At 39.9% G+C, this 18640-nt stretch overlaps 1 protein-coding gene across 12 annotated transcripts in view; it reads left to right on the top strand.

The window, feature by feature from the left end:
• Positions 1-18404, top strand: part of UMAD1 (UBAP1-MVB12-associated (UMA) domain containing 1) — a 177170-nt gene extending 158766 nt beyond the window's left edge. For 11 of the 12 annotated variants that reach the window (XM_070424324.1, XM_070424327.1, XM_070424325.1 and 8 more), the window contains 2 exons: positions 14958-15086; positions 17983-18404. In XM_070424324.1, the coding sequence (XP_070280425.1) occupies positions 14958-15086; positions 17983-18240 (387 nt within the window). In that variant the 3' untranslated portion in view covers positions 18241-18404. The remainder of the gene's footprint in view (positions 1-14957; positions 15087-17982) is intronic. The other variant, XM_070424336.1, reaches the window with a different exon arrangement.
• Positions 18405-18640: the final 236 nt, after the last annotated feature.

The raw sequence follows: 18640 nt of genomic DNA on the forward strand, positions 1-18640 counted from the left end.
ATTTATATTGATAGATTGATTGCCTAATTGCTCTGGCTAGAGCCTGAATAGAAGTGGCAAGAGTGGGCACCCTTATCTTGTTCCTAATTTTAGATGGAAGGCATCTCGTCTTCCACTATTAAGCATGATGTTAGGTTGGGTTTTCTGTAGATGTCTTTTATCAGGCTGAGGAAGTTCACTTCAATTCCTAATTTGTTGAGTATTTTTTTTTTATCATGAAAGGGTATTGGATTTTTTCCCCAGAGCTTATTGAAATGATCATGTGGTTCATTTTTTATTTTATTGATGTGATAGTTTTTAGTCTTATGTGCTTACAAAAATTGATTTTTTCCCTAAACTTATGGAAACCATACAAGGAACAATACAAACCTCATGCTATGAAAAAGCATATACTTTACATAGACTGTCTTTTCAAAAACAAATTAACTTTTTGGGTTGTAAAAAACAAAAGTGAAGGAATAGCATCAATTGGGTAAAATTTTGTGCAAGTGAAAATATTTTTGTGTTTTCCTCTCAGAATTTTAAAGTTGTTTTTAAACTTGTAATTTTCTTTACTTTTTCTAGTTGGTGATCCCGATATTTTTATCTTTTCAAGCATTTATGAAAATTCTATTTTTAACTACATCACTTTAATCAATTTTTGTTTAGTTATTAGTTCAAAGCAATTAAATAAATAGGAAGTAAAATACAGTCCTGGGCCTTTTTCAAACAACTGTGCACTTTGAGCATGAAAGCACAACTTTGATTTGTGCTACTTTGGGTATAAATAGTGATGATGTACTTCCCTTTTTTTTCATATTTAAGGGTCCACCCAGAAGTTTGCAACTATATTGAGTCCCGGAAATGTTCTCATTCATTTTTCTTGCCTGTGATATAATCTCTTAGCATAGTTGGCTCAAAAATAATCATGTTAAATGGGCCCAGATCATGTGTTTGAGCCTGTTAGAGCTACCTTTTCTGTTTCCTGAGAACAGACTGCAGACCAGGTCCCAGCCAAATGGCACTTTCTCTCCATTGCTCACCAAGTGCCGTGGACTAGAGGATGTGGACAGTTTCATGCAGTCAGGCCGTGTCCCTGGACCATTGGCCACAGAGGGCTTGTCTCAAACAGTCGCCTTCATTGAACAAAGGACAGTATGTGCTTACTTTAAGTTCTAAAACTTAACTAAAATATATTTGGTTAAGGTAAAAAAGGTTATTTTAAAAATATTCAGGATCACGGCGGTGCTGTTAGGGATTAAAATAGTCTGAACAGACTGTAATTTCGGGGTTTCTGAGATCCACGTAGAATTAGCATAGCCAGCTGAATATAAAAATGGCAATACAACACTCAATGTTATTTCTGCTCTCCCCACCCCCCAAATTGGTATTTTCCACATTCTATGTGATTTTATGTGTTTTGTTTTGAGAGAGAAAGCATGATCATTAGGAAAGTATTCTACAACCTTTTCTGAAGGAGAAGATACAGTTTGGTCCTTGGAAACAACTGCATTGCATAGAAAAGGTATGAAGGGAAGTTCCTTAGCCTGTGCTGGATTTGGGAGGCAGCACAGAATAGTGACTAGGAGTCCAGTTCCAGAGTTAGACACAGCTCTCTGTGTTTCAGTATTTCCCATCTGTTAAATGGAGAGGAAAATAGTGCCTACATCAGAAAGGAAAACTTAAATAACACAGGTAGGTAAAGAGCTTAGAACAGTGGCTGGCTTAAATGTGAACTGCAGGTGTGGTAGTAGCAATAGGTACACTATTACAGCTGTAAGACTGATGCAAAATGAAGTTCATGAAATTAGAATCAGTAATAAATCATACAATTTACTTAGTGTATAGCAGGGCTCGTAATCTAAACCCTTATCTCCACCCTCATGAGTGGCCTATAAATGATTTAGTTTCTTCAGAGAATTTCTCATATCAGCTCACCTGCAAAAAAGGCATGCAAGGGAAAACAAGCTCTGTGGAACTCTGAGTGTGGATTCTACACATTAAGAACACTTTTAGAAATTACAGGTGCTCATTTCGAGGTCACTTTGGCAGTGGAAGCCATAGCAGTTATTTCCAGAAGACTAAAGGAAAATCTGTACTGGACTAGGTTCTGAAAATCCACTACCTAGAAACTGTGTTGAAATACCAGACCTTTGAAAACTAGCATTCAGGTTACCAAGAACCACCATGCAGATAGATGGCTGGGACCTACAGACTTTCACGAGGCTACTTTTCCTCCCACCTTTTGTGAGCCTCTCTGTTCCCTGGTATGGCCATCATGAAAACACAGGTGACTCCTGGCGAAGTTGCCTGGGGGCCAAAAAAGGAACTACCTGGGGCTCTTTCCTGGCACATCCCTACCCTGTCAGTTAGGAGATGGGTTATGCTCACACTTTCTCTGATAGCCAGTCATGCCCACCTCCAGTATATCTTTCATACACATAAACACCTCAGGAAAATTCCACTTTGCCACCTTACTGTTTGTGATACTAAACAAAAAATCTTGAAGAACACAACTCTCCCAATTTCCTAGAGATTTCTAATGAAAATACTAGTGAGCCACTGCAGACCTCGGCCAGTAATCTTCAAAGTATGCAGGACCTTTGGTATTCTCTACCCAAGTTCAGCTCCTACAACTAAATTTGCTTTTTCAAGTACTGACATTCCAGATAATTTTTATTGTTTAATCTAATTTATTATTATTTTGATTATAACACTAATTAAAATAATTTTCCTGCAACTATATATGCAGATATATAGGACTTCATCTCTATTGTGGACTCTTTGGCCTGAGAAAATACATTCTGGGATCTTAATTATAACGGTGATTTTTAGGCCATAACTTGTTAGAAAATTAGCACCTGCCTGCATGTTTCTTATCATAATCAAGAGCAGTGTGAAGTTAGGTATTCCTCAGTGATCACAATCCTTTTCATAACCTCGGGACTATCCTTCAGAGTTTCTTCTCAAGATGTATACCCATCAGTTGATACTTTCTTTTAGAGTTATCATTTATATTGATTTCGGTGCTATTTCCATAAGAATGTTTACTAGTGCAGGCGATTTGGGGGTCTCAGTCTACTTGGAATCATGGCACTTCAGAGCTGAATCATCTGGCCCAGTGATCTCATATTTCAGAGGAGATAATGAAACACAGAAGGTTAAATGACTACTTAAGGCCACAAGGCTGAGATAGAGGCAGGAGACATTAGGATTTGGATCTGGTGCTCTTTCTAGCAAGCCTTACAGATTAATTTTCAATTGACGTTCTATAGTATATATTCCGATTATTACCTTTCTCCTAAAAAAGGATGACTTAAAAATTGATTATACATTAGTCAACTTTTCTATTGTTGATCTAAGAGCATTTTTTTTCAATCATACTGTCTTTTTTTTATTTTTGAGAAATTTCAAAGTCCTTACATAAAGTTTGTCACTCTCTTGAGGCATTTCAATTTTTAATTAAAATTTTAAAATTTATTAAGTTAAATGTTCCTTCTGATTTTTTGGACATGATTGTGGCCTTTCATTTTTAAACATTTCTTAGCATTATTCACTCTCTATTTTGTTGAGTAGGCTTTGCACAAGAGCAGGTAATGACATCTTGTACCATTATATTAGTGGTTCTCAACCTTGGCTGCACATTAGAATCACCTGGGAATCTTTTTAAAATCCTGATTTCTGGGCCTCATCCTCGGGAAATTCTGTTTCTTTGTTACTAATGCTGTGGCCCCACCCCATAACAAAGAAACAGAATTTCCCGAGGATGAGGCCCAGAAATCAGGATTTTAAAAAGATTCCCAGGTGATTCTAATGTGCAGCCAAGGTTGAGAACCACTGCCTTATATGAACACGAAAGAATTACACACAGAATTCCAGTGTGGGTAGACGCTCTTAGAGATTATGGAACTGTTTTAAGCAGGATTGAAATACCATCAATTATACTTGGATTTTAACTCATAAAATATTAAGTTAGCAAGGCCTACTTTAATTATTTTTAAAGCCAAAATGTATAAACAAATTTATAATTCAAATAAGCATAGTTTATTTCCCTCACTTTAGGCTATTGCTAACTTTCCTCCATATACTTAAATATTCTATATTCCTATATTTATTGAACCTAACAATCCTTTTAGAGTTATTTTCAGGTTTTTCACTTAGCTCATTTTACTCTAGTTTAAAAATATTATCCTACAATAGCCAAAAGGCAGAAACAACCGAAATGTCTATCAGTAAATGAGTGGATAAACAAAATATGGTATATACATATAACAGAATATTATTCAGCCTTAAAATGGAATGAAATTCTGATACGTGATATAACATATATGATCCCTGAAAACATTATACTAAGTGAAATAAGCCAGACACTAAAGGACAAACATTGTATGACTCCATTTATATGAGGTAGCTAAAACAGGCAAATTGATAAAAAGTGTAATGAACAGAGGTAAAAAGATAGTGTGATAGATGGTGAGTTGTTCAAATGGTACAGAGTTTCTGTTTGGGATGATGAAAAAGTTCTAGAGATAGATAGTGGTGATAATTAACACTGTACATGTATTCAGTGCCACTGAATTATACACTAAAAATGACTAAGCTGCTACATTTTGTGTTGTGTATATTTTACCACAATAAAACAAATTTTCTGAGTTAGCCATAAATGAAATACTAGGATTCTGCTCTGTGTGTGCACCAAGGGACTCAGCCTCCTGCGTTCCGAGCAGCCCCTTCATTCTCACTGGGTGGAGAAAACACAGCTGTATTTACTTTTCCAACCCCATCTTCTATTTTGAAATACTACCTTTTTGCAAATGAGAGCCAAGGTCAAGTGACAGAGCTTTCGGCTCACCTCTTCAGTTTTCCAAACACTGTTTTTCTAGTGGAGCTCTGGGTTAGGTGCTGCAAGTGTGGGTAATACTATTACTCACGTGCCCTCTGAGTGGAATTTAATTAGCCCGCCTTCATAATTAGGGATGATGCATTTCCTTTCACTTCCATTTGTATATGAAAATGTACAGTTGTGCATTCATCAACTGTAGTATTTCCAAGTGTTTGGACTATTCCACACACTAAATTCAAATTACAAAGAAAATAAGGCCTTTCTTAAAGAATTCCTTGTTTCCTCAGATTAGAAGGATATTTATATGCAGGGTGAATGTGAGATCCTACTGATAATGGTCTTTTATTTCTGGCTATGAACACGACAATTCTAAATACATACTAAAAATTGTATATTTATGCTTTTTGAATAATGGTGGAAACTTTGACAAATTATAAACTCTTCAGTATAAATTAAGAGTAGCAAAACAGATTAGCTTTCTGTCTTAAAACAATCTTAACATGAAATAATTGTTTTTGTTTTTTGTAATATCAAAATGTTTGTTATTAAATATATATATGTTATATTTAGGTTATGAATTTGTTAAATGTTCATTTTCTCAAAGCACATACCAAAAACAAAAAAAACAAACAGCATGTAGGTATCACTTAATATTTTTTATTTACTTTTAGTATTTCCTACAAGTAGCCTATGATATTTATTTCTATTCATTCAGTCTCATAAAAGTGGTATCTATTTATCAAATTATATAAAAACATGAGTATAATATATTTATATTTTCTTACCAGCTTTAAAAATAGAAAGCATTTCATTTCCTTTCTTATTGTATATGCAGTTGGTTGATGTACTTTATTGTTTTACAAATGAAAATTAATCATTTGAGTGAAATTAATATTCAGCATGCTGAGGAGATGTGCAAGATCATTTTTCATTGCTTTCTTTTGAAATTATCTGGGAAATGTATGATCTTCTTGCACTGAATTCTGAAGAAGTTTAATAGATATTTTAAATAAATAAAGCTATCTAAATGGGAAGTAGACTCTAGTGTGACTAAAATTCGTCAGAACTGTGTTGTACATAATAAGCTTGAAGAATTCATACACAAAAGCCTAAGCCATTGTGTAACCTTGGCTGTGTTCAGATGCTAGTCTTCTAAGCTATTGTATATTGTATCTAGCCTGGTAGATTTAACCTAGTAATGAGATGCTTACTTGAACTGTTACTTTAAACTCAGTTTCTGTGGCAGCACAGTCTGTAAATTTTTGGACCTTCATCTTCCAGCCCAGATAACACTTGTCCATAGAGAAATTGTTAAACTTAAGCCCTTAAAAAACAACAACCAAACACATAAGCTTTAAAACTATTTATCTTGATGATGGCCTGTACACCAGAGGGACAGCACTGGATTATAACTGACTCCTCAGAGTACAAGTCTCTGCCAATTAGTAGTGGTGTGACCTTACACAGTCACTAAACTTTGAGCCTCAGAAGATGAGAATAGAAACAATAGCCTCCCTATCAAATTTAGTGGGTTGTGAGGCTCGAATGAAATAAAGTGTGAAATTACTTCAAAAACAAATGTTGGTTGTTATTTTTCAAAGATTCTGGTTAGAACTTTGCTGATCCCACAGATTTAACTGAATTATAAAATAGATAAAATCATACCAATAGTTGTTTAATAGAGTATTATTTGACATGTAAGCTTTTAAAGCCAATAGTTTGACATATTTTTATATTTCCAGATTATTTAACATCTGCGTGACTTGTTTTATTTTTATTTTGGTGTGGTTAATATGTCTCTGTTTTTATATGAATGGAGTTGCTTTGGGAACTGGAAACTGGTGGGGTTTTGGTGTCCTAATAAAGGGCATCCCTTTTTCTCACCTGCATCCTTATCCAATCTATCTACACTAATAAAAGAGAAAGATGCAAATTGACTGTACCTTTGCGACATCCACCAGCCAATCAGGAGTGAATATGCAAATTAATCCAACAAAGATGGCGGGTTAATTTGCATACACAGGCACCAAGTGGCCAAGGGTGGGGCGGGACAGAAGCCAGGGGAAGGAAGGCCCATTCTTGCACGAATCTTCGTGCATCGGGCCTCTAGTATATATATAAAAGTCTAAGTGACTGACCTACCGGCTGGTACATATGACATGCACTGGCAATTTAAAAATAAACATTGACTGGTGTATGCATGATACATATAAAGCTCTTGCACCAATCGCACATGTGTTTTAATTTTATACTATATTATATATACTATTTTGACATAATATTTTGCAGTAACGTAATTACTACACGAATCTTTCTTCTACTTAATTTTCTTTCAATGTGCACGAATCCATGCACTGGGCCACTAGTGGAGAAATAAGACCAAAGGGCCAGCAGACCGAGAACTAAAATGGCTCCCTTCTGACTGATAAGCGCAGGTTGGAGGAGGAGGTTAGTATAGTAGCTGAAATGGACTTCCACAGCCTCCTTAACCCATGTCTAGACCTGTGAGGAAGGTTTACCTCAACACAGCACACACTGTGTTTACTTCTCTCCCCTGATCCAGGTAGAAAGAGACTTTCTCCAGGCTTTGGGTCCGTGGGTGGTTTAGCTTCCCCTTCTAGAAAGGGGGACCCAACGCTGTCATCCACCAACCATGTAACTCAGTCTGCCTCCTTGGGGAGGACCAGGGGCGAGGCCAGAAGGCCAGCAAGCTTAGAGAAAAACCCCTCCATGGAAATCAGAGAAGAAAGAGGCCGAACAGAAATTAAACCATCCCCTCTCCTACCCTCTTTTTAGCTCTCCTCTCTGAAGCTTTTCTCCCCTAGTCCTGCCACCCTGTTGCTGGCCCTTTCCCCATACTCCTGCCCCCAAACATAGGCTACACTGCAACTCTTTCAGACTGGACTGCACAGTTATGGAGAAATACTGGAACCTGGGAGAGAAGAGTGTGTAAGGCGGGCTGATGTTATAGACTGAATGAGGCCCCACACCCACATTCTTAGGTTGAAATTAATCCCCAATGCGAGGGTACTGGAGGTGGGGACCTTTTGGAGGTGATTAGGTCATGAGGGTGTAGTCCTCCTAGATGGGATTCGTGTCTTTATAAAAGGCCCCAGAGAGCTCCCTGGCCCCTTCTGCCCTGTGACGTTAAAGCAAAAAGAGAGTCATCTCTGCAGCAGGAACAGGCCCTCGCCAGACACTGAGTCTGCTGCAACCACTTCTTGAGCTTCTCAGGCTCCAGAACTGAGAAAAGAAGTTTTGTTGTATATAAGCCATCCAGTCTATGGTTGTGTTATTTATTTTTTTAAGTAGTAGCCTGAACAGACTAAGACAGTTGATTAAGGGGAATGTGGAGTACATAAGGTGAACCTCTGGTAAATATATTTCCCCAACAGTTTCGTCAGCATTGCTGCAGGACCTATTAAATTTCCTTTGGGAGACATATTTGTGATGTTGTTCATTTGGCAAGTCAAGAACAACCCATCTCATTATTTAGGAAGTAGATGTAGCTGGGGTCTCAAACTAGTTTTTAGTTCTGTCTATATTTAATACCATCCACGGATCACCCTGTTGGTAAAATCTTGTTAGGAAAAGAACCAAACAGATGCAGAAATCCAGGGTCAACATGACGACACCTAGCTTATTTTGAATAAATTTGAATATAAAGTTTAGGAAGAAATTTAAGTTAGTAATTGGATGACCCTGTATTGATCACCTGCTATGAACTAGGCATTGCTCTGATTGGGAGGGAAATGGAGAAGAAAGCTCGTCTCGGGCTTTGCACTGCCCATAGTTTCAGGAGGGTGCAAAGAACTCTATTCCAGGATGATACCTGCTGTGAGAGCTGTGCACAGGCTGTTATGGGAACACATGGACAGGCAGGCAGCCCAGGTGTGAGGAGTTACTTCAGGAAATCTTTCTAAAAGAGTCTTGATGTACATCCTAAAGCACAAGTTTAAGTGGGCGAGAAGAAGAGAGAGAAGAGAGATGTCCTAGTTTAGGCAAAAGTAATGGAGTGAGCCTGGCATATTTGGATAGTAGGAAATAGCTTGGTGTGGATAGAGTAAAGAGTTTAGGGAATGGTGATAAAAGAAATTGGAGGGGGAGCAAGGCTAGATCATACCTTTTGTACTATGATAAGGAGATTGTTCTTTTCTCCAAAGGCGCCTAGGAGTTTTAAGCAAGGAAAAACATGTGTTTTAGATACCACGAGTGACAGGGAGGGAGAAAGTAGTGTAGGGGGAACAAGGCCATATGCAGAAAACTCATGCAACATTCAAGGCAGGAGACTACAGTGGCCTGAAATGAGAGAATAACAGTGGACCTGCAAAGAGACAGATGAAACTTGGGGAGATATTAAGAACATCAAAATCAGTAGGACTCCAGTCATTTACTGGATGGAGGAAGAGACATGCCATGGAGAGAATTCAACAGTAATTCAGGTTTGTGTGTTGGGCAACTCTGTTGGTTCCCGCCACCAACACAGGAACTACTAGAAGACCATTTAGTAAGTGGGGGTAGTGTTAGGAAGGAGATGAGAACCAGGTTTAGAACACGTTGAGTTTAAGATTCCTATGGAATATCCAAAAAGAAAATGTATAATAGGAGTTGAATATATGGGCTAGGAGTTCGAGATAGAAATCTGGGTTTGAGATTGGGGGGTGTGCATGCACACACACATTTATCTACATACTCATTTACCTCTGGGGAGAGCAGGATAGGGCAGTCAGCACCATGGATATGGATAAGCTCATCCTGGTAGGTGTGTTGAGACTAAAGAATAAAGGAACAGAAACGAGGATACCATCACCTCAGAAAGAGGCAAAACTAAGAAGTGGCACAAAAAAACACACCAAGAAATAAAAACATAGTCACAATTTTTAAGCAGGACAAATAGATCATAAAAGATTAGCACTTCAAAATCTCTGCGTTTAGCAAAAAAAAAAAAAAAAGAAAGAAAGAAAGAAAAAGTGTTAGTAACGGTGGAGAAAGCAGTGTCGGCAGATGGCAGCGGGTGAGGAGTGGAATAGTGCCCACCACGGTCTCAGCCTGGCGTGAACAGCAGCACAGAGGTGGTGTGGGAGTCAGTGGGTGCGATGGCAGTGGTGATGCAGACATGGAGGGTTTTCTGTAACTGGGGCACTGATTATATGAAAGATTAGCGGTTAGGAGATGCCTTCTCACTGATGCACCGTGTGCTTGAAGAGTGGGGACAGGGTGGATGTGGAGCACCAGCGAGGGGTCAGAGGCGGGGAGGAGGGCACCTTGCCTGTGTGGCGAGGGAAGCACAGATGGCTGCAAATGCAGATATGTGTTTTGGGTGGGGCAGGTTGAGCAGATCCTCACCTGATGGTCAAGTAGGAGGCAAGCCCACCTGCTGACAGCAAGGAGAAAGTGGTCGTGTAGGGATAGAGAAGAGAAGGTGTGAGATATGCTCTGTGAAGAAGAGGGGATGCCTGCTGGGAAAATATGAGATTTCTGGTCAGCTTAAGGGGAGGGATCAAAAACTTCTATAAACTAATTTAAAAAAAAAAATTTTTTTTTAAATAAAATCACTGGAATAGCCTTTTGTTTTTTCAAAACTAGCGTAAACAGGATCCCACTTTGCACACAGTTTCTTGCTGGTTCCTTTCCTAAAATGCTCTCTTCCCTCTTTGCACCGCTCCCCCACTCCAGTCGGCTGGCACAGATTTTCCGGCTTCAGTCAAGCCACGTTTCCAAGAAAGATGAACAGATTACAGAAGCAAGTGCCAGTCCTACTTCCCCTTCTTCACTTGCATCCATTCAGCTGGAGTTCTGAAAAGAGGAAGTCAGAACTATTTTTTTTTCTTTTTTAAGAAAGACTGGAGAAGCAGGCAGCACAGGGAGGTGGAAATACTGAGGGGAAAAGAAGAGGAAAGGGAACCAACATTGGGAAAAAAACAAAAACAAAAAACCATGAGCCAGAATTTAAAGTGAAATGATGTCCCAGATCAGAAAGTTAAAGGAATAAGGAAACTTTCTACTTGCTAACCTAGCCTCTTCGTTTGCTAATCAAATGTATAGCATCCTGGTATTTGGAGCCCAGGTGTCATGGAACACGTAGATTTTCCGTGAATTCAGCTTCCTCCCACTAATTTATCTCTACTGGTGGTAAAGTGTTCTGGGATTTTCTTCATTTCTTTGGCTTAACCCCTCAATTTAAAAATCAAGTCCGGGGTGCCTAGAGTATCTGAGAAACGAGGGGAACAGATTCATTGCCATAACTATCTAGTGAGCACTTGTTATGTATACAAACTACAGTTCTGGGTAGTGAGGATTTGCAGAAAAATCAGAAAGTCTCTACCATTGCAACATAATTTCTCACAAGCGAAAGGAGACTATTGCTCAGGACTTACGTAGGTGTAAGTCCTCTGGCTTTTCTCAGCTCGCCAGACATTTATTAGGGACCAGCTCCTTAGGAAAAATAAGCCCGAGGACTGCTTTAATTGTGCCACTGCTTATATCACCTTTTCCTCTTGTCCCCTGGTGCTTCTGACTCAGATTTGTACCCCAGCCCTCCCCCATCAAGAAGCTGATGTAATGCAAGCAGATACCAGCTGAAGCCAGAATAGAATGGATAGTTATCTGGGGAGATAAAGTGACAGTGTTGCCTGTTCAGGCTGCTGTTCAAAGGAGCATGTCTTTTATCTATAGACGTTAGAATTTAAAGGCATAGCTCTTCTGACGACAATGCATTTCCTAAAAATATGCTTGATATAGCTACCATCTTTGCATGTCAATTGAATATGGTGGATGGGTGTTTTATACTTGCTTTTGTATTCTTTTATTAGGTACTATTACTGTTTTGGTTAGGCTGGTTTCTACATTTTAATGCTTTAAAATTTGCTTTTATAGGATACTATTTTATCTCTACTTATCTAAGGCATGGGATGCAGGAGAAAAAAGCAGGATGTTATAAAAGATGCCAACTATAGGTGTTGTTTGCCAACTATAGGTGATGTTCCTATTAATAACATGTTCATATGTTAGTCAGATATGGCCAAGTAGATGAGGTTTCCAGCTTGTTAGTGGGTTTGCAAAGTTGGCGGCCCTTCACAGATTTCATGGTGGTTATTGGGGCTTTTGTGCCAGGAAAAAGGAAATTGTCTGTTCTTAAAACTGCATTTCCTTGCTTTATACACCCAAGGGTGAGGCTCCCAGGGATGCCACGGACCTGCTGCTGCCCCAGGGATGTGACTTCACTAAACTGTTTTATGTGCCCTTTATTCTTAGAATGTGCCTTTTCTAAACTCAGAGAAGATTTCACAGATTCAACCTCATGAATCTTTACAGCCCCTCTGAAATTATGGGAGGAATAGTGTCTGTAAAGCTCTTCGAATTATTTGAGACATGGATAGCAGAATGCGAGTAACCAGATAAACTTGGCCAGTCTATTTTGTAACAGGTTAACTGATGAACAAAATTTGATTTTTATACAAACATGAAAACAGTTAATTATAAATTTTGCTTGTTGCAATAATATTGATAAGGAAATTTATTTTCCTTACGATGAAAAAAGAGCCATTCTGACATGGCACACACGTATTTAAACCATGTAAGGGCAAACGTTCATTTGAAACAGAAGTATTAGAGCTAGATTATATGAAGGAAATTATACGCAGGAACATTATCATAGCAGCATTTCTGTGAGCAGGATTACTCATAAAAATAATTAACATGTTTTATGAATATAATATTTGAAGTAATTTTTAAAAATCTGGCTATTAACCATAAGGTTAATTGATTCTTTTCTTCTTGCTCTTTTGTGGTTAACATACTCTTTCTTCCTTTTAAAGACCCATTTTGTTATGCAAATAAAAAAATTGGAAGACTTTGTGTCTAAGAGAGAGGGCTGCTTTCTGCAAGGGAGCCAGGCACCTGTCTCAGCACTCAGCCCCCCCCTCTGCTCCCACTGGCTGCCAAGCTAGAGACTTGGTGATCAGGGTTACTGGGTGTGGGGTCCTTGAATGTTGACTCACATTCTCTTTGTGACTAGCTCTTGCTTTGCCTGATAATTTCTCCCTTTCCAGCTCTCAGCATGCCAGCAGCAGCTGCATCATGGCACTCACCCTGCTGCCAAGAGGGCAGGCAGGCTCCGTGGAGACTGTAACAGTGCACTCCAGCCAATGTCGGGAGGTGGGTGCTGGGGCAGTGCATGCAGCGCAGCTGAGAGCCAGGCCCTTCTAGGAGGCGCTGGGGGCGGCACTTTGTCCATGGACTTGTTAAAGTCAGTTTAATTTTTGGAAACTTGATTATGGAAGGTTTTCAAACATATACAAAGGCAGAAAAGAACACTGCAGTGTTTCCCCATATACCTTCCTTTTCTCCCTTTAAACAATGACCAGTCATAGACTGTCTTGTTTCACTGTCCATGGTGTTACCTTCCCTGAAAACTGGTAGATTTATTTCCAGGGATAAATATTAAATTACAGCTGCTTTTCTATCCTCCTTCAGTCTAAGATATGTCTCCTTAATGAGTTTCTGTCCTTTCTTCTGTTTTTCTTCTCATTTAAGCCAAGGTATGCTATGTAGGAATGGTCATATTCTCTAATGCTGTTGCCTAAATTCTCAAGGCTTTGTTCATTCAGTCCGCCAACCTCTCCAGAGCATAGAAGTGTGCAGGTAACATGTCTTAGAGCTTTATAGGTCACTGGGTTTGATTCTCAGTCTTACCACAGACGAGCTGTGTAACCTGGAACAACTTCCTTAATCTTTCTGTGCCCCAGTGTCCTCTTGTTTTTTCACATGGGACTAATAGTGCACACCCACAAAGCTATAAAACTTAAATGACAGAATTCACTTAAACAGCCTAGATGGGCCCTTGCACAAAGTAAGTGTTAAACATATGCTAGTGGCTGTCATCAACATTTTTTGCCCCTCACCACTCACTTTACAGAGTAGAGGACTAAGGCCCAGGTGGATGAAGTGACCCCCTCTGGTCATATGGCTGTTTTATCAAGGAGAACTGGAACAGGAAACCACATCTCAATTCCCCTATTATTCTAGATCAGTGATGGCGAACCTTTTGAGCTCAGCGTGTCAGCATTTTGAAAAACCCTAACTTATCTGGTGCTGTGTCACATATAGAAATTTTTTGATATTTGCAACCATAGTAAAACAAAGATTTATATTTTTGATATTTATTTTATATATTTAAATGCCATTTAACAAAAATCAACCAAAAAAATGAATTCGCATGTCACCTCTGACACACATGTCATAGGTTCGCCATCACTGTTCTAAATACTAGAGGCCTGGTGCACGGATTCATGCACCTCCCTCGGCCTGGCCTGCACCCTCGCAATCCGGGATCCCTTGGGGGATGTCGATAAGCTGATTTCAGCCCCATCCCCACAGACCAGGCCAAGGGACCCCACGGATTCATGCACCAGGCCTCTAGTATGCATATAAGATCTTTGGTTAATCTGCTCCCACCCTGCCCTCCCCACTTCCCTCTGAGATTCATCAGTATGTTCCATGTTTCCATGCCTATAGTTTCCACTCCTGCATTGAGTGTCTGCCCCCTGGTGGTCAGTGTGTGTTATAGCTACCGGCCAGTTGGCAGGTCGGCTGGTCGCTTAGGCTTAGATAGATAGATAGATAGATAGTTTGACATAGCTTTTCCTCAATTATGTTCTGGAAGAATGATTTGTAAGAGAAAAGGAAGATTAATAAAGGCATGAACAAATAAGTAAATATTGCTGCTGGGAGTTAAACCTTAGAAGTTGTGTGTTTAGACAGCAGAGTGCTTTAGTGGAGAAGGTGAGGTTTCAGGGATACTTTTGTTTAAGAAGGGAGGTGATTTGGCTAATGAAACTGGAGAATGTTCTATATACAGGAAGAAGAAGAAAGTTCAAGTATAGGATGAGACTAAGAGACCCAGGGAACATTTACATCTGAGATTAGAGAGAAGGCAGGATATAACGAAGGTGGTAAGATTATTCAAACCACCAGTGAATGCCAAAAACAAAAGAGATGAGTGGATCCGAGACTTCAAGTGGGAGCTAACATTCGAAAGCTGTAATATGTGGTAAGCACTGTTCTACTCACGAACATTATTTAATCCTCATAACAGTCCTATGAAATAAGCATTATTATTGATCTCATTATACAGTTAAGGAAACTGAGGCACAAAGAAGTTAAATACCTTGCCCAAGGCCATTTGCAGGAGACCTTGGGTTTACACCCACGCTATCTGACTGTGGACCCTGTGCTCTTAAACGCTCAGCCATGCTGCTCCAAGGTAACCAAAGCCCTGTGCATACTCAATCTTGACACTGTATATGGGGAAGCCCTTTAGAGAGGCTGGAACTGTGGCATCATTACTCACTGATACTTAAGTCCCAGTTAGGTTTCAGTAGGCAGGTTCTGTCCACTGTACAATGGACCTTTCTAATAATTGTCATCACATAGTGCACTTAATTTTGTTCTGTTTGCGATCTTAAGAAAGCACTCTTTTATTTTCACACAAGGTATAAGACCATGGGATAGGGATGTGTTTGGCAACTTCACATAAATCTTGAGGACCTCTGCTCTGTGTTAGGGGTGCCTATGAGATAGCAATTCCTCCTCTACAGAATCTCCATTACCTTTTCCTTTCTTATGACCTTCTCATTAGCCTATGGACTAATTATTCTCCCAATTTAGAAACCAGAAAATAAGATCAAGAGAAACCTCACTGACCCCACATTCCTTTCCAGCTCTTTTCCCATTTTTGGCACAATGTTTTGAAAAAATTGTCTGTTCTCATATTTGTCTACACTTTTCTTTCCGACCATACCTTTTTTTTAAAAAAAAATAAAAAGTATTTTTATTGATTTCACAGAGAAAGGGAGAGGGAGAGAGAGGTAGAAACATTAATGATGAGAGACAACCACTGATCAGCTGCCTCCTGTACACCCGCAACCTGGGTATGTGATCTGACCTGGAATTGAACCATGACCTCCTGGTTCGTAGGTCGATGTGCAGCCACTGAACCACTCGGGCTGGGCCTGACCATACCCTTTTAAACATGCACCAAGAAGACTTTCTCTACCAGATCTTCCCCCCCAGTTCCAACTTGCCTTATACTTCCTGCCTATTAGCAGCTCCACTTGGATGTCTGGTAGGCACCTGGAATGACCAAAACAGGACTCTTGGTCTTCCTGCTTAGGCCAAAAACTCTGACTTCATCCTGACTCCACTCTGCTCTCATACCCCACATCCTTTTCATCCGTAAATCCTGTTGGCCTTATCCTCAAAGTCTATCCAAAATCCAACGGTTCATCTCGCCTTGATTATCACAACCCTAATCCACACTGCAGTCATCTCTCTTTCCCTGCTACTTCCTTTCCTGGCCGCCAGACCCTACTACCTACTGTCAATATGGCAACCAAAGTGATCCTGTTAAGTCATCAGTCTGAATGTGCCTCCTTTGTGACGATATGCTCTTTTTATCCCATGCAACAATATGGACGAATCTCCTATATAGAAGCCAGAAACAAGAGTTCATACTATAGGATTACCTTCATTTAAATACAAAAATAGGTAAACCAATCTATGCTGTTAGAAGTCAGGATGGTGACAGAAAGTGCTGGGGGTGCGGGGGCTGTCATTTCTGTCCCTTGATCTGGGTGCTCACAGGTGTCTAAGTTGGTTAAAATTAGCAAACGGTAAACTTTTAATGTACCCTTTCTGTATGTACTTTACACTTCCATAAAAAGTTTTTCAAAATTATTTCTTACACAGAAAATCATTCTTCTCTAGACTTAGAGATAAGGAATTTATCAGCATTTTAACCATGATAAGGTAAACCCCATGCAGGCAAAATCTTGTCTGCTCGCATCCAACCAATAAATATTTACTGAGCGCTAGGCACTGGTCTGGGCATTTTGGGATACAGCAGGGAACCCCTTGCATTTCTGATGGATTATAATGAGGATAAAGTATATGACATAGAACAAGGTGCTAAGGGCCATGTAGGGTAAAAGAGCAGGGGAGGGAGATAGGGAGTGCTGGAGGGGAGAGGAGGGGGCAGGACACAGTGTAAATAAGACGGTCAGGAAAGCCTTGTTGAGAAGGTGGCATTGGGACCAACACTTGGAAGGAGGTGGGAGAAGGGGCCCAATGGATATTTGGCAAAAGAACCTCCTGGGTAGCGGGACTAGAAAGCACAGGCCTGGGGCAGAAGCAGGCTGGGTGCACAGGAGCAACAGCAAGGAGGCAGTGAGGCGCTGGGGCCAGGTCGCCAGGGCCTTGTAGGCCTCTGTAAAGACTCCAGAGTTTTATTCTGTGTGAGACCAGGTGGTGGTGGGAGAGTAAATTTTTGCCTAAACTGGTTTTATTTCGGTTTCAGCCACTTTTAGCGGCAGGTGGTTCATTCTCATTGCTGTAAATATACTTCAATTTATCCATTGTACTATTGATGGAAACTTAGTTTCCACTTTGGGGGCTTGCATAGAATGCTGCTATGAACACCCTACTGCACGTCTTTTAGTAAACTACTGTATGCATGGTTTACTAACTCTTTATATCTCAATAACTTAACATGTTAGTTCCTATGAAAGTCAGACAATCAGTCAATAAGCATGACACGCATTAAAAGTAAACTCTCAGGTAGGTATTAGAATAAGACAATCAAGTATGCAAGGCAGAGAGTACAAAGACATGTCAACTAGATTGCTGCTCTCAAGGACCCTCAACTCTAGTTGTGGAAAAGACATATGCATGTGAAACAGCAACTGGAAAGGACACATATATAGGAAATGCGAAATAATATCCTAGGCAGTTTGCTCCATATCATTCTCAAGTGGGCAAGGTCACTTTGGACTGTGTTGATATATGTTTTCACAGGGAATTTCCCTGGCAATTCTGTAGACCCTGAAAGCATACACCACGTTTGGCAAAGCAGACAGACTTTGTAGACATTACTGGGCTAGAGAAATAGCAAGAGGGGGTCATGGGTGGTAAGAGTAGGGTTTAGGATCCATTTTAAAGCTAGTAGAACTCTATGTACAAGTAAAGCAAATAGCTACATTCTGATCTGGGAATACTTACATGTCCCCCCATTTCTCCATTTTGCTACATTCATGCCACATTTACCATTAACTGAACCTCCGAGGCCATAGGTCTGAATGATTTGAATATATGTGTATTTTTAGACTGGCACAGAAAACTCATCCATTGTGACTGTGGCAGGCCCCGGGGCGGAAACCAAGGCAGGCCAGCCTCTGGAAAACAGCTCGTTCATGGCCGAGCTTCTGAGCGACGTGCCCTTCACATTGGCCCCGCACGTGCTGGCCGTGCAGGGCACCATCAGTGACCTTCCAGACCACCTGCTCACCTGTGACATCAGCGAAAACTTATCACGGTTTTGGTATGATTTTACTCTTGAAAATTCAGTGCTCTGTGATTCATAGTTTTTATATTTGTACCTTAACAGCTTTAAAACAAAAGTTTGCCATTGTATTTAACGTGTTTGATGTTCTTTGCCATTTCACTATATAAATGCCCTCAGAAAATCAAGGATCATAAAGTATGTTCATTGCTCTGTTTTTCAGAATAAAGTACATTTGTATAAAAATTGAGCTTAAGTTCTACTTCCTTTCCGCCAGATAATAAATATAAAAATTAGGTAATCATAGTTTTATGAAAGGAGTAGATTCCTTCAACCAGGCTCGCAAAATATAACACCTCAAGTTGATCTTAGCAGAACTGTGAAAAAGAGCGATGGCCTTTTCCTTGGTTACCACAAGTCTGAAGTCTGCCCTGAGAGGGAGTGTGAATGCTCTTCTCTGGTTTAGAGGAAGCTTGAGTTCA

Source organism: Myotis yumanensis, unplaced genomic scaffold (assembly GCF_028538775.1).
Source record: "Myotis yumanensis isolate MYYU_CA2020_CCGP unplaced genomic scaffold, mMyoYum1.0.hap1 SCAF_9, whole genome shotgun sequence".
Classification (NCBI taxonomy): Eukaryota; Metazoa; Chordata; class Mammalia; order Chiroptera; family Vespertilionidae; genus Myotis; species Myotis yumanensis.